Raw genomic sequence first — 14,975 nt, 5'->3', positions numbered from 1 at the left:
TGTCTCTTTTTTTTTTTTTTTAATTCTAGTGGTGCGTTTCATGCCCAAAAGATCTGAATCGCGCAAACGCAACTTCCGCATCTCAGGCTGAAAACCCGTTTTTTTTTTTTTTTAACCGCAGCAGCCGCCGACCCGTTCCTGGTCGGCCTTGAAAATGCGCATGCGCGTCCTCCAAGCCCCCTTCCTTTCCCATCCCCTCTACGCTCCCTGCCTGCCCAGAAGAGTGGCAGTCGAGGGAGCCAATGCAGCGTCTCTGTGTTTAGGCTATCATCCAATAGAAATCAAACCGTGCCTTCGCGCGCCTCCTAGGGGCCAATGGGGGCCCCGCTGGCAGGAGGCGGGGAGATTGAGCGGCTGGCCGGCGCGTGCGTGGCGGGGCTCCTCTGAGGGAGGCCGATGGCGCAGGAGGCCATGGAGGTGGATCTGCCGCCCGTGGCCGAGGCCGCCGAGCGGGAGCTGTCAGCAGCGGCCGATCGCGACGGAGCCTCGGGGCGCCGTCCGGCGGGTGCCCGCTCCTCTCGGGACGCCTTGGTTGCGCAATCGCGAAGGCCGCGCCGCTCCCGGAGGAACCAGGCCGGCCTGCCTCGGGCAGCGCCTTCCTCCTCCGCCGCCTCCTCCTCGTCGTCGTCCTCCCAACGGGCAGCCCGCGCCAGGTGAGCGGCAGCGGGCCCCACGCACTGCCCCCCGCCTGGCGGCGGCCTTCCCGTCCCCACCCAACGGATCCTCGGCGGGCTAGCCGGGCCTACGGAGACGCCCCCGGAGGAAGCGGCAGGCCGAGCCCCGGGAACGCTCCGTGGGTGACTTCGGGGGTTGAACGCGTAATTCCGCAGTTGGGTTTTGGGATGGGACTGCTACTTCATCGCCCTTCTCGATCTCGGCTATTTTAAGGTGTGGGGAATTCTGGGAGTTGGAGTCCAAGCGCGTCAAGGCCTCTTTTGGGCTGGCTGGGGAATTCTGGGAGTTGGAGTCTGCACGGCTCAGTCGCTGAGATCAGGAAGATACTTTATCTCACATTTTGCGAGGGGGTTAGAATCCAAAGAGAGGCGCCTGATATCACACTAATACACATTTGCATGGTTGATTAGATCCACAGCATCATTGGACAGTTATTTCCAGGTCAATAGGACCCAGCGAACAGAACCGTCACTTCTAGTAATCCACAATGACAGTAGCTCAGATGAAACCGTGGTCCTAAGTGACTCTGAGAGTAGCGGTGACAGCAGCAACCTCACGGAGGACGACGAGGAACCAGCAAGAAGCTTAGAGGAAATACCTCTAATTGGCTTGGAAGGTTTGCATTGTTTGTACATCTTTGGAAATCTAAATATATGTAAATGACTCAGGACACCTTGCCCATCACTGATCAGAGTAATCTGTTTATTTGTGTGACATTTTCATGAGCTTCAGTCTATTTATTCAGCCCACAGGATGTGTTCAAACAATCAACGGTGGCTGCAATGGCATAATTGAAGCTCTGCTCACGTTGCACATTAAAAACAGGTAGAACTTTGATTAGTCTGCTGTGGATGCCATCTTGACTGTTTTGACCAAACCTAATAAATGTCGCTCTTGCTTTAAATCTCCTGTTGCATAGGATGGATCATATTTTGTATCCAGGAATTCTAAGAAATTGGCTGAGCTAAGATTAAAAGTCTTAGGCAAAGACAGCTTATTTTGTGTCTGGCATTGCCTTTTCTGTGCAGTGACGATCTGTTACTAATTTGTATATTTGTATGTAACTTGGATGTAAAATAGTCTGATTGAGTCTGTCTTGAATTCTATATGCTTATGCCTGAGTTTTTTGTGGTTTTGAATTATATGAAAATAACTTGCTGATTCTTTTTGTCTCTTCTTTAAAATTGAAATGTCTTATTGGTAGGTCTGCACTTTCATATAGACAAGTTTTGCTTTCCTTTGTTTTTCCTTTTAGTAATTGTCTCAAATCAAATGGAGCCTCCTGGAGATAATTCTAATGAGATAGAGCATCCTGATTCTAGAGTCACTGCTTCCCAGCCAAAGAAGGTGAGAGAAGGTGAAGTTGAATACCCGGGCCTTCATTTACTTGAGCTACCTTCCGTATTTTCTTTTTTCCAGACAACTCCATTAAAGAAAAGCAATCCGGTGGCCTCTCTAGTTCCTTTGGAAGAGGAAAGTGGGGATACCTGTGCCATCTGTTTCGAAGAATGGACCAATGCTGGGGAGCATCGTCTCGCTGCACTGCGCTGTGGGCACCTCTTTGGCTACAGCTGCATTCAGAGGTGGCTGAAGGGCCAAGTGGGCAAATGCCCCCAGGTAAAAGTCTTTTAGCAAGAAAGACTTTGCAATAAAAAGTTAAGGAGAGCAGTTTCAGGGTTTTTAAGTGACTTTTGCCAAGTGAAACAACAGTTTTAGTCTTAGCTCAGCTACTGGTACATTCTACATGTGTTAGAATATTTTGGCTTCAGCTATTTTTTTACATTTTTAAATACGGGTAGTCCTTGACTTACAACAGTTCATTTAGTGATCATTCAAAGTTACACTAAAAAGGTGACTTATGACCATTTTTTTCACAGTTACAATCTTTGTAGCATCCCCATGATCATGGGATCAAAATTCAGATGCTTGGCAACTTGTTTATATTTATGGCCATTCCTGTGTCCCAAGGTCATGCTATCACTTTTTGCAATCTTTTGACAAGCAAAGTTAACATAAGGTTCTTACTTGGTAAATTTAAGAAAGTCGTTTAAAAGAGCCCAAATAAAGAAAAAATGCATTGGGGTGGCAGCCATATCCCCAAGCCCTCCTCTCAAGGCCTGAATCCTGTGACCAATTAGTCACTAATAGGTAGAGTTGGCACAATAACAAAAGTTCCATTCTGAAGGATGTTATATGAGTAGCACACAGGAGGACATCCAGGAACGTAAAGAAAAATATAGAACTGCTACCCTGATGATAAGTAAACATACAACTTGATTCTGTGTTCTTACTCCAAACCTCCATAACTGAGCAATAGATTATTTGCCAAAAAGTGACTCACTTTCATTTTGTGTTTTGTTTTAGTGCAATAAGAAAGCCAAACGCTCAGATATTGTTGTCCTTTATGCCCGTACTCTGAAAGCACTGGACACCACTGAACAGGAAAACATGAAAAGGTATGGATGCTAGTTTACCTTCATCTCCTATGTGAAACTGTACTGTACATTTATTGTCAAAGATCAGGCCAAAAGAATGTTTTATTGAAATGTGTTGTGTACAGAATAGATCAGCGCAGCCTCCCTCAGACGGTTTCTTTGTGTTTCAATGAGGCTTTAGGGCAGTGTTTCTCAACCTTGACAATTTTGGATGTGGACTTCATGTGGACTTCAACTCCCAGAATTCCACAGCCAGCATTGCTGTCAAGGTTGAGAAACACTGCTTTAGGGGCCTAGATGGGGGATACCAGGCTTTGACTGAGCCCTGGCAAGACCGAATGGCTTTGGATGCCTGAGGCCGTGAGATCTGGGACTTTGTCATCTTGGAATCCATAGGAAAATAATGTGTCAGTGCCTCCTTCTGTGATGTTTTCTCAGTTTTTCAGTCCAGTCTACAGCCTGGGAATTCTTGGGGATCTCCCATCCAAAATTCTAACCAGATCTGTCCCTTTTTTTGTCGTAGCTCTTTAGAAAAGGAACAAGTTCTGCGAAGGAAAGTAGAACTGGAATCAGCACAGAGTCGCCTTCAGCTGCAGGTCATGACGGTAGAGTGTAGCAAACTGAAGCAGCAAGTACAGGTAAGGTTAACTGCAGTCATTCAGGTAGTCCTGGACTAATGACCACAACAGCCCAAAATTTCTATTGTTAAGTGGGCTTTGCCCCATTTTATGACCTTTCTTGCCTCAGTTGTTAAGTGAGTCATTGTAGTTAAATGTTAATAACAAGGTTGTTAGCTGAATCCTCCCCATTGTCTTTGCTTGTCAGAAGGTCACAAAAGGTGACCTTGGAACACAGTAATGGTCATAAATATGATCCATTAACATTTACAACTGCTGGCCCCAAACAGTCTAACTAATGAAGAAAGTTCATCTATAGCTTAACAAAATTACTCTCCTTTGTTTAGGGTTTCCCTGACTAGGCAAAAACAAAAAACAAAAAAACCCCTCCCTCCTTTAAGTTGGATCATTAAAAAATAAGAGATCTATAAAATATATTACCCTTTACTTATCTGGAATTTATTCTTGTGGGGAAAAAAAGAAGACTATGTTTTAAATTGGTAATTTGCAACTATTTTTTAAATGGAAGTTGAGGAAATAGGAAGAAGTGATCCATCTGGAAATTCACAAAGCGTAGCTATCCAGAAAGCTTGGGGATTCTTGATCTTAGCTGGGGTCAGAGGGAGAAGGCAGAGGAATGCAAGGAAGCGTTTTCTTTTTCGTTCTTTCAGAAGTTGAATTTAGGCAAACGATTGTTTAATTGGGGGGATGGTTCACTGACACATTTTGAATAATATTAGATTTGTTGGATTTGAGCTGGGGGGGAAATGGATTCCTTTAACCGTGATCTGTTTCAGTCCATTCACTCTAAACCTTGATCTCCTAATATTCTCTTAGGCTACACGTCTTTTTTTTTCTGAACTTGGAAGATTTGTTAAATTGAGTGCCTTGAAGCCCTGGGCTGCAATTTCCACAAACCTAGTCTATATTAAGTGGATGGGGTTTCTGAGAATTGATCTTAAAAATGTCTGGAGGGGCTTAGATAGCCCTCTCATTGCCTAACCATGCCCTTTATGTCGAACTGCATTTCTCAACCTTGCCACCCGTAAGATGTGTGAACTTCAGCTCCCAGAATGCTGGCTGGAGAATTTGGGAGTTAAAGTTGGGCAAGGTTGAGAAAAACTGAGGCAGAGGCAGCCGGCTCTCTGGGCTCGGCTTAACACTCCCTTCTGCCTTCCCTTCTGCAGGAGCTGAAGGCTTTGCTGGTCCGGCACGGCGCCAGCGCCTCCTCTCAGCCGTCCAGCAGTGCTGGCTCTTGCTTTCCCGGCTGCCTCTCCCCCAGCCAGGGTCAGCACAAGTACCATTTTGAGAAAGCCTTCCTGGTCTCTCAGATGGGCAACTGCCGGGTGATGGCCTACTGTGAGCCCCTGAGCTGCCTTGTGATCTCGCAGCCCTCTCCGCAAAGGACTCTCCTTCCTGGTGAGTCGGTAGCTAAAGCGAGGCGTTGGGGCTAGAAAGAGAGGTGGGAATGCCTGGCGGCTGCCTTAACCAAATGAGGGAAGGGAGGATTCTGCTAACTGGCCTTTTCTCGTCTGAGGTTATGGAATTAAGATGATGAGCGCTATCAACCTGAAGAGCAACCAGTATGTCCCCATCCACAGCAAGCAGATCCGGAGCCTGGCCTTCAGCAACCGGGCGGATGGTTTGCTCTTATCTGCTTCTTTGGACAACTCGCTCAGGCTCACAAGGTGAGTACCGCGTTTCCCCAAAAGTAAGACCCTGTCTTTTGGGTGCTGAAATAAGCAGAAGGTCTTACTTTCGGGAAGGGCTTATTTAGGCCGCAAGCGCGTGGGGCAGTATCTAGGTGTCCTGGTAGGTCACAGCTGAAGTATTTTCCAGTTTCAAGACTGCGTGAAGTGATAGCAGTATACTGCACTAGGGAGGTCACTCTTGGGATACTGCGTCCGGTTTGGGTTACCACAGTACAAAAAAAGATGCTGATACTGTAGAAAGTGTGCAGAGAAGAGCAACAAAGATGATAAGAGGTCTGGAGGCTAAATCGTATGAAGAACTAAGTACGCTTAGCTTAATGAAGAGAAGGCTGAGGGGAAGCCTGATTGCCGTCTTCTAATAGTGGAGGGTGGTCACAGGGGAAGAGGAGGTTGTTGTATTCTTCACAGCACCTGAGGGCAAGACAAGAAGGAAAGGGTGGATGCTCGTCAGAGAGAGACCCAACCTGGAAATAAGGAGGAATTTCCTGGCAGTGAGAACAATTAGTCAGTGGAATCGCTTGTCTCCTGGAGTTGTGGTGCTCCATCAATGGAGGTTTTTAAGAAAAAAAAAAGGGCAGTCATTTCTCCAGGATAGTATAAGGACTCCTATCTTGGGCAGGGGGTTAGACACTAGAAGACCTTCAGGCTCCCTTCCAGCCCTATGATTCTACTGGTAGTGAAGAGGCTTTTCCCTGCATGGCTCGGAATTGGCCTGTGGTCTTTTTTGGGAAATGGTCTCCTAGCCTGTATGATAGCCATTATTGCTGTTGAAGAGTAACGGGCCAAGGGAAGAGGCACAGGGTAGGAATGGGCGCAGAATACTGAGAAGTTCTTCTCCCCTTTTCTCTCAGCTTAACCACAAACACTGTTGTACAGACCTATAATACTAGCCGCCCCATCTGGGGCTGCTGCTGGTGTCTTGACGACACAAACTACGTCTATGCAGGGCTGGCTAATGGATCTGTCCTAGTCTATGATCTGCGGGACACAAACACCCACGTCCAGGAACTGGCTCCACCGAGGTCCAGGTAGGGGTTTCATAAGATAACTTTGCTTTCCAAACACTAAACTGAGACCATGGAAGATTTTAAAATATCTCTGTGATAAGTTCATTTCTACGGCTGTGTATTATTTGAAAAATCCTTCATGCTGTAGGCTAGGAACATGTTTGTTGGCAAAGAATTACTTGGAAGACTTGGATACAGGATATAAACTCCTTGCTGGATATAAACTCCCAACTGATGAGAGCAAAGGGCCTCAGATGAGCTAATGTCAGAAGTAATCTTGCCATAGATGCATTTCCACTTCTTAAGTCACTGCTCAGATTACATTCTCATGGGAGGGAATTGGCAAGAATACAGTGAGGATACAGTTGGGGAGGACATTTATCCTGCTTGTAGTAGTACTGCATTAATGCATCTTGTGGCAATTCTGAGCAGTTGTGAGTAATGTGAATCAAGTCACCCTTATCTCTACAATGTTTAGTAATGCTTAATCTGAAGTAAGCAGAGGATTTCAGTCTTAACAACATTTGTATTAAGTCAGATGGTTTCTAGTTTTCATCCCTCTTTGAAATCATTTTTAAACGTTCCTATAAAGATTTTCATTTTAGGATGAGTAGGGAACCAGAGAGAATGGCCTGGTAATACTGATTTTGCTGTTTTTTTTTTTTTTTTTGACGCCCCATCAGGTGTCCTGTGGTATCCTTATCTTATCTTCCTCGAATGGCTTCAACCTCACTACCATATGGTGGACTGGTGTCTGGAACGCTGGAAGGAGCCTGTTTTTGGGAGCAGAAGTCTAGCAATTCCTACCGACCTCACGATCTCCTCCTTGAATCCGGAGGTTGCATTGACCTTCAGACAGAAGCCAACACACGGCACTGCCTTGCAACATTCAGGCCCAGTAAGTTGTCATCCATGGATATTTTTGCTCAGGGTTAGGATTGGCCCAGCGGATGCATAGAATCCTCCCCAGGAGAGCATTCTGTTTTTCTCCCTTTTCATTTAACCAGATGGTGTAACCTCCCTCTTTACACTATTTGTTCATGGTGGGTTCTGTTACTTATAAAGAGGAGGATGACTTTGGACTGCAGTTCACTGCTGGTAGTACTATTCTGGCTGCCTCCTCTTAGTCAGTTAAAAAAGATTTGAAGATGGAGGAGAGACTCATTTCAGAGTTCATGTAATGTGCGTGCCTGGGTCATAGCCTGAGCTCTCCTTTTGTCCGCATGGCCATTGCTTCCACCTCAGACACAGCCACAATCGCCTCCTCTTCCACAGTCCCAGAATCCCCTGTCAATATGTCTGTCTCACTGCCTGGAAGCGTTAAGAATTACAGCTCCAGTAGAGACAGAGCTTTGTGCTAAATCTGACTTTCTCTTTTGCCCCAGTTTGGAATCCTGCTTTGCAAGCAAACTTACAGAGATTGTTACTAACACCGCTTGTGTAGCATTCAGAGTAGAATAAAGCAATGATCTCAGTGTGCAGACAAGCAGCATCTTAAGGAAGTCAAAACATCCACCAACCAGGAATCTCATTTAAATGCTTCTGCAGTGTTGCGTGTGGATACTTTCCGACTTTGTAACTTTTTTCAATTTCATCCTTTCACAGACAGAAACAACAACTGTTTGCAGTGTGTGGTGATGGAGCTGACATCTAGTCGGCTGACAGACAGAGATGATGAAATGGTCTGTTCGTGCAACCCCATTCAAACTCTTACTGCGGGTCCAACGTGCAAACTCTTAACCAAAAATGCCATTTTTCAAAGTCCTGAAGATGACGGCAGCGTCCTTGTGTGTGCGGGGGATGAAGCATCAAAGTCTGCCATGGTATGGTCTTAATTTTGGATAACAAGTTTGCCTTTTGCTGGTAGTCTTAGATATTGATTGTTTTTCTTCTTCCACAACTGTAAGTCACAAAAAGCATGGAGTGATGGAGTGAGGGTATAAGTGTGTTGCAATTGCCACAATATACATCCATGCCACTAGAAAGCCTCTTGTGTAGCAGAACCCTGAGCTGGGACTAGAGCTGCCTGGCCTCTGTATTTATTTCCTTAGAGATAGGAGACGGGGAGGAAAATGATGAACTCACATGCAGTGCTCTTTATGAGAAGTGAGAAGGGAGGGAGGCTAGTCGCTAGTTTTTTCTGTTTTATTTGGTCTTTATTGCTCTAGTCTGAACTCTTCTAAAAACCATTTATCAGGGGACAGGAAAGGAGGGTAGCTTTATTAGGAAGTGGCAATTCCTGTAAAACATTGCAGTTTGTGGAACCATGTCTTGCCCAGTGAGACATGGGGTGAATTATGGCTTTTTTCATCCTGAAGCTCTGGGATGCAGGAAGCGGGACTCTGCTCCAGAAACTGCCAGCTGATCTCCCTGTGTTGGATGTCTGTCCTTTTGAGGTGAATCGCAACAACTTCCTTGCTACTTTGACCGAGAAGATGGTGAAAATCTACAAGTGGCAGTGAGCGTCTCTCTCGCCTTCCCAGCCTGATCCCTGAGCAGAGGCTTTGCTGCTAATTGGATGTTGGCTGTCTTGAAGACAGGATTATTTCTGAGCCACCTTAGATCTGTTCTTCGGGGTAATTTATTTGCTTCATCTCTGCTCATCTTTTATCCCTGTTTCCCCCAATCTATTATTATTATTTTCAATGAAGACAGTGGTTTCAGTCATGCAACAAATCTTGTAATGGTTGCATTACTCTGGGAGGAAGTGAGGAAGAAACGTGGCTGCCATTTTCTGGAAATTAATCATTGGTGCTTGCTAAAACTACCTTAATTAGCCCTGCTCCACACTGACCTAGAACTTCATAATGCTGGTACTAGTAGAGCCCTAGCCTACCATGTACAAAGCAAAACAGCAGTTTGTATGTCCCTATTTTTGGTCTACTTGAATTCACTTTTCTGCAGTGAACTATTCTAGCAAAATGTTTTCTGATCATGAGGGAAGACACGGAAAAAGGTGATCGCAAATTCTGCCTAAACTGGCTGCTAACATGCATTTTGAATGCAGTTTGGGGAGATTCAATGACTTAACCTACAAGCTTAACTGTTTGGGTGGAAACCATGATTTAGGAGCCCTCCTGCCAATCTCCCAATGTTAAGACAGTTGCAAAATTGAAAAGTAAAGTCACTTCAGAACTTGATTAACTCTGTTTGCAGGGGAAAAAGTTTCGCTTGGCTTTTCTTAAGTGCACTGGTGGTCCGTTTTCTGCTCTGAATTATACCATATTTTGATTGCTGGCTTTCACAAAGCAAATACTAGGGTGTATATACTGCAAGACTCATCCGGAAACTTTTTTTTTTTTACCTGAAAACTGTAGAAATTGAAGCTTTTTGCACTGCCTATACTGTGCATGGCAGTACAAACCTCAGAACAACATTCTGAAACTGAAATATTGTAACTTGTAAGTATGTCTAATTGTCCTGTTATGTAATTTTTTAAAAACTTGCAATTGTGAAACAAACTTTAAAATCAGTGGTTTTCTCCAATGGGCAAAACACTTCATTGTTATGCTATTCAAATAGCTTTAAGTGCTAAGAAAGGGAAGGGGAGTATGCATCTTAAAAGATCTTTGTCCCTTTGTCCCTGATCTCAGAACAGGAATTCTTCTGTGTGGTAAATTAATATATATGGGTTCTGGGAATATTTCCTCAATTATTTGTTGACAACTAGCAAGATGGAATTTGTAAGGTAACTCTTTTCAACTGTGAATGTTTATACCTTACCTAAGGTGAAAATATAGTTAATTTTTTAATGAAACGTGTTGGAATAAACTGTTACGTTGTGGGAATCTCTAGAATATAGAAAGAGCAGTTCTGCTTTTAAGTGAGCAAGTCGCTTTATATTAAAGTACACGTTCACTATAATGTACACATAGGTAAGTTTGTGACATACGCCAGAATTGCAATTGCGTTGAAAATACAAGTTTCTGTATAATAAAGATACTTCTTTATAAAGCATTTATAAGGTATTTTGAGTATCCTGTCTATGCAACAGATAACGTCTAAAGCTCACCTTCAATTTCAATGTTTGAAACACCTGATATTTTTAAAAGAATTATGTGTGGAATTTAGGCTATTAGTTCTGTTAGAGATACCGCCTATCTGATTACAGGGTAAATGTAACTGACGGCACGACGCGCTAGTCTTTCAACAGACAAGTAGTCCTTGACTTAACAACAGTTCATTTAGTGACCGGTTACAACAGCATTGAAAAAAGTGATTTACAACCAGAATACGAAGCTTTGCTATTAGCAATGTTTCTCATTTAGCAATATCCTCCCAGATTGTCTGACAGTAGTTCTATGATCAAAACTCTGTATGTATCGGTAATTTGGGGATGCTTTATGTACAGTTCTGCAGCATAATTTGCACTGTTTCTTTTGTATATCACTTTTTCACCAGATCTTTGCCTTCTCTATTTCTATGGCCATCACTGAATGAAAAGTTTTCTTGATTTCTGTGTTTTCTCTTATTCTTCCCACGGTGATGGCGGCTATGGGAATTACACGGTAGTCTAAATTTGGAGGAAGAAGTACTATGTTTACCACTGTTTTTGTTTAATACACCTTTTTTGAGGAGTGATGTGCTTGCATTGCAACTTAATGATTTGAGAGTGCATTGGAGCCGGTTGTTTTCGTTGGTGCGGTGTTCAGAGAATGTGTGGTTTTGTATTTTAGGTATTTGTATATTGGTGGCTTTTAAATGGAGTGTTTGCTTTAGAATTTGAACGGTTTGGGGGTGTGTGGCAATAATGAGCCGTTTCCTTTTACAGTGAAATCTGCTTATTGTTTGTTTCTTTGAAGCTTGTTTGCAGTGTAGACTGGAGTCGGGATGTTATTCGGGAAGATTGTGTGACTATGTGCAGTGTATTATATTCTTGGTAATTTGAGGGCTGCTCAGCTTTCATGCTTAAACTGCAGCTTTGGGGTGGAGAGTTGACAGAGAAATGCTTTACCTTTATACAGGTAATCCTCAACTTATAAGAGTTCCTTTAGTGACCAAAGTTTCAACAACATTTGTGTGACCATTTTTCACACATATGACCGTTGCAGCATTCACGCGATCATGTGATCAAAATCCAGATATTTGGCAACTGGCATGTATTTATGAAAGTTGCCCTGTCCTGAGGTCATCTGATCACCTTTTGTGACCTTTTGACAAGCAAGGTCAATCAGGGAAAACAGCTTCACTTAACAAAATGTGTGACTAACTTAATAACTTGCAGAAATTCACTTAAAAACTGTGGCAAGAAAGGTCGTAAAATGGGGCAAAACTCACTTAGCAACTGTCTCGCTTAACAGTAGAAACGTTGGGCTCAGTTGTTGTGGTCATAAGTCGAGAACTCCCTGTAGTTCAGTGTTTGGGAATAATATATTGATAGGGTAAGATGTGTACAAAGCAACATTGCATATTCATGAAAAGATGTAGCAACATTTGGAAAGCTACCCCTAATTGTCTTTCTGCTTCCAGGCCATGAACTTTCCTCTCTGCAGTAGATCCTATCTTAAGCTAGCAGTGAAGGAAAGCAGGAATAAGGTTTAGCTCAGTTCTGGTTTTTTTCCCTTTGCTTCTAGAACTGTCAAGGGTGCCTTGTATATTTGTTTTTCCACCACCATTTTAATGTTTCTTTACAATTATGTAAAACTGGGAACATTTCCAAGTCCTGCCTGGGGTTATTTGTGAAAGGAACATATTTTCCCTTTCCGTTCTGATCAAGCTGACTTTCCAAGATGTGACTGTACATAGGGCTAAAGGTGTTGGACTATTGTGGATTCAAGTTTATGCTTATGCATAGAAACTTCCTGGCTGATTTTGAATCAAACCGAGCTCCTTGAACTCCAGAAATAAATTAGAATATATTCCAAGAAATTAAAAAATGGTCGACCTCAGACCATAGTCTCATGTCCATACTGGAGTATTACAAGAATAGAGCTGGAAGGGACCTTGGAGGTCTTCTAGTCCAACCCCTTGCTCAAGCAGGAGAACCTATACCATCTCAGACAAGCAGCTGCCCAGTCTCTTCTTTAAAAGTTCAACTGATGGAGCACCCACAACCTCTGAAGGCAAGCCGTTCCACTGGTTAATTGTTCTCACTGTTAGGAAGTTTCTCCTTAATTCCAGGTTGCTTCACTCCTTGATTAGTTTCCATCCATCATTTCTTGTTCTGCCCTCTGGTGCTTTGGAGAATAGGTTGACCCCCCCCTCTTCTTTGTGGCAGGCCCTCAAATAATGGAATACTGCTCTCATGTCCCCCCTAGTCCTTTTCTCTAGACTAGCCAAACCCAAATCCTGGAACCGTTCTTCATGTTTTAATCTCCAGGTCTTTAATCATCTTAGTTGCTCTTCTTTGTACTTTTTCCAAAGTCTCAACATCTTTTTTGTAATATGAGAACCAAAACTGGATGCAGTATTCCAGGCGTGGTCCTACTAAGGCTTTATAAAGCAGTACTAATACTTCACGTGATTTTGATTCTATGCCTGTTTATACAATTATACAATAAAATTATACAGTAAAATTATAAATGGATTCATTTTTATCTTGGTCAAACAATGCCAATGATAAGAGTGTCTCACCTTTAGCTGAACTATTTCTGATCGACTTTGTCCATCCTACTTTGCATGCTTGTTGTGAGGGAAGATGGAAGGAAGGGCCTTTGAGCTTCAGGAGAAAAGGTGAGATTTAACGTGAAGAATGAATTGTCCCATCCTCCAGTTAATAATAAATCTGCAAATAGAAGTGGGATGACAGTGGCAAAAGAAAGCCTAAAGATAGAACCAATACTAAAAGTGCCTTGGGTGCAATCTCAACATCTCAGGAGCTTCAACACCATCAGCATTGATAAAATCCCCATCAGTCAATTGCAAAAGGCAGCTTTTCTCAGAACAACTTGCACCCTGCGATGATCCCATCAAACAACAGGTCCTTGGGAAGGACTCGAAAGAGAGATAAAAATGCCAAATGTAACAAACCATAATCACATGTTTTCCCGGAGCAGATTCTGTTGGCTCTGACTACTGGATATGCTAAAAGGGAAGAGACACTTAGGTGTTCTCTCATTTTCCAAATAGTACAGTTGGGTTATTTCCAGATCTGCTTTTTATTTTTTCTCTTGCTTTTTTAAGGCCAGATCCTTTTTCATTGCAGCGTCCAGCAGATAAGACCAGCCAAGCCAAGTGCTGTATTTGAAAGAACCACGTATCAAGTGGCAAAAATTCATGTTGAGTATTGGGCTGCAGAAATGGAACTTGTTTAAAATCCAGGCCAAATTGTACATGGGAGAAAGAAAAGCATCATCATCATCATCATTATTATTATTCAATAATAATAGTAACAACAACAACAATAATAATAGAGTTGGAAGGGATCTTGGAGATAGGTCTTCTAGTCCAACCCCCTGCTCAGGCAGGAAACCCTTTCAGACCAATGGCTGTCCAGTCTCTTCCTAAAAACTTCCAATGTTGGAACATTCACAACTTCTGGAGGCAGGTTGTTCTACTGATTGATTGTTCTAACGGTCAGATGAGGCATCCAACAAGGTTGCTCTGTAGGGAGAAAAACCAGTTTATAAATATATAAATTCTGGGAAGAGCTTTAGATAGAAGATCATCATTTCTCAAATATTTACGGAGTAAAGAAATCCTATTAGCCTTCGAATGAGGGAAGAGCTGCACTTAGAATGCAAATCTCACCAAGAGTTGAAGAATTTATATGGAGGAGAAATCTCCATGAAATATTGCCTGATATATGTAAAAGAATGATTACTATTTCTTATTTATTTAAATTTATTGGCTGCCAAATTCCAGTGCCGTCTTCTTTCAGTGAATTCATACATAATAAATGCCACTGGACTCAAATTTTGCAGCCTCAGGGCTTCCAGAAATTCTACTGTGCTGAATATTAATAGTCGACCCTGAAGAAAGCATGTTTTAAGGAGAAGCAGAAAATTATATAAAAAAATTTAGGGTTAACTCAGAGGAAACAGCCTAATTTCCCTGCAGAAACAAGGGAAAAAAGAAATCTCAGCTTTCTCCACTATAATTGACCCAGCCAGTACAATTATGGACACAAGACAACACTGACAGCCTTCGAAACGCTTAGTAACGTGCAATGCACTTCAGGCTGAAAGAGTCCCAAGTGTTTCCCCCCCCCCCCGCTCCCCTTCGGCTTCAGGCGAACCTAACCACTGTGATCTGCAAACAACATCTTCCATCAGAAACCATGGTTAAAGGACGGCTTGACGCAACCGGTAGCCAGAGAGCTTACAGAATGCAACCGAGCTTTGCTGTTCCATTGTTATCTCAAACAGGCGACGGTAAAACGTTGCCCGTTGCGTTGCACTGACAGCTCACAAAGAGGAGGCGGCGGCGCGCCTGCGCGCGAGGCGGGAGAAACTTCTCCGCGGCCTCCGCGGTTGCCCCGGCGACGGGGGCGGCGCGCCCCGCCCTCTCGAAACGGCCGGCTCCGTCCCCCTGGCGCCGCCGGCGCCGCGCGCAGGACGCGGGGGCGTGTCTCTCGCGGCGTCGCGGTGG

At 43.6% G+C, this 14,975-nt stretch overlaps 1 protein-coding gene and 1 long non-coding RNA gene across 8 annotated transcripts; one reads left to right on the top strand and one right to left on the bottom strand.

Annotated features, from left to right (window-relative positions):
* Positions 1-337: 337 nt before the first annotated feature.
* Positions 338-10,403, top strand: RFWD3 (ring finger and WD repeat domain 3). 6 transcript variants are annotated; one of them, XM_039353714.1, is made up of 12 exons: positions 339-653; positions 1,086-1,291; positions 1,931-2,022; positions 2,095-2,292; positions 3,040-3,131; positions 3,634-3,748; positions 4,915-5,146; positions 5,265-5,415; positions 6,291-6,467; positions 7,130-7,344; positions 8,052-8,269; positions 8,765-10,403. In XM_039353714.1, exons 1-12 carry the CDS (start codon positions 397-399, stop codon positions 8,906-8,908), a joined length of 2,097 nt encoding a protein of 698 aa, XP_039209648.1. In that variant the 5' UTR covers positions 339-396; the 3' UTR covers positions 8,909-10,403. The 6 variants fall into 6 exon arrangements, with proteins under 6 accessions (XP_039209647.1, XP_039209648.1, XP_039209652.1 ...); XM_039353718.1 differs by adding an exon at positions 1,421-1,500 and having other exon boundaries at positions 511-1,291; XM_039353713.1 differs by having other exon boundaries at positions 338-653; positions 1,931-2,292.
* Positions 5,422-14,975, bottom strand: LOC120312665. Of its 2 annotated transcripts, none has more exons than XR_005557931.1 (3): positions 14,623-14,975; positions 13,020-13,988; positions 5,422-5,850 (listed from the first exon to the last, which is right to left on the bottom strand). It is a non-coding gene; the product is annotated as an uncharacterized LOC120312665 (long non-coding RNA). The 2 variants fall into 2 exon arrangements; XR_005557932.1 differs by lacking the exon at positions 5,422-5,850 and adding an exon at positions 8,230-8,346.

This window comes from Crotalus tigris, unplaced genomic scaffold (assembly GCF_016545835.1).
Source record: "Crotalus tigris isolate CLP2741 ecotype Arizona unplaced genomic scaffold, ASM1654583v1 scf7180000018525.42219311030:4301911, whole genome shotgun sequence".
Lineage (NCBI taxonomy): Eukaryota > Metazoa > Chordata > Lepidosauria > Squamata > Viperidae > Crotalus > Crotalus tigris.
Note: the sequence above shows the minus strand (reverse complement) of the source record. Positions and strands in the feature narration are given on the sequence as shown.

Bases quoted from the DNA above. Each gene is read 5' to 3' on its own strand.
- RFWD3 (XM_039353713.1), top strand. From the start codon at position 397: ATGGCGCAGGAGGCCATGGAGGTGGATCTGCCGCCCGTGGCCGAGGCC. The intron at 3,749-4,914 runs GTAAGGTTAACT...TCCCTTCTGCAG, and splicing joins AACTGAAGCAGCAAGTACAG to GAGCTGAAGGCTTTGCTGGT. The intron at 5,416-6,290 runs GTGAGTACCGCG...CTTTTCTCTCAG, and splicing joins AACTCGCTCAGGCTCACAAG to CTTAACCACAAACACTGTTG.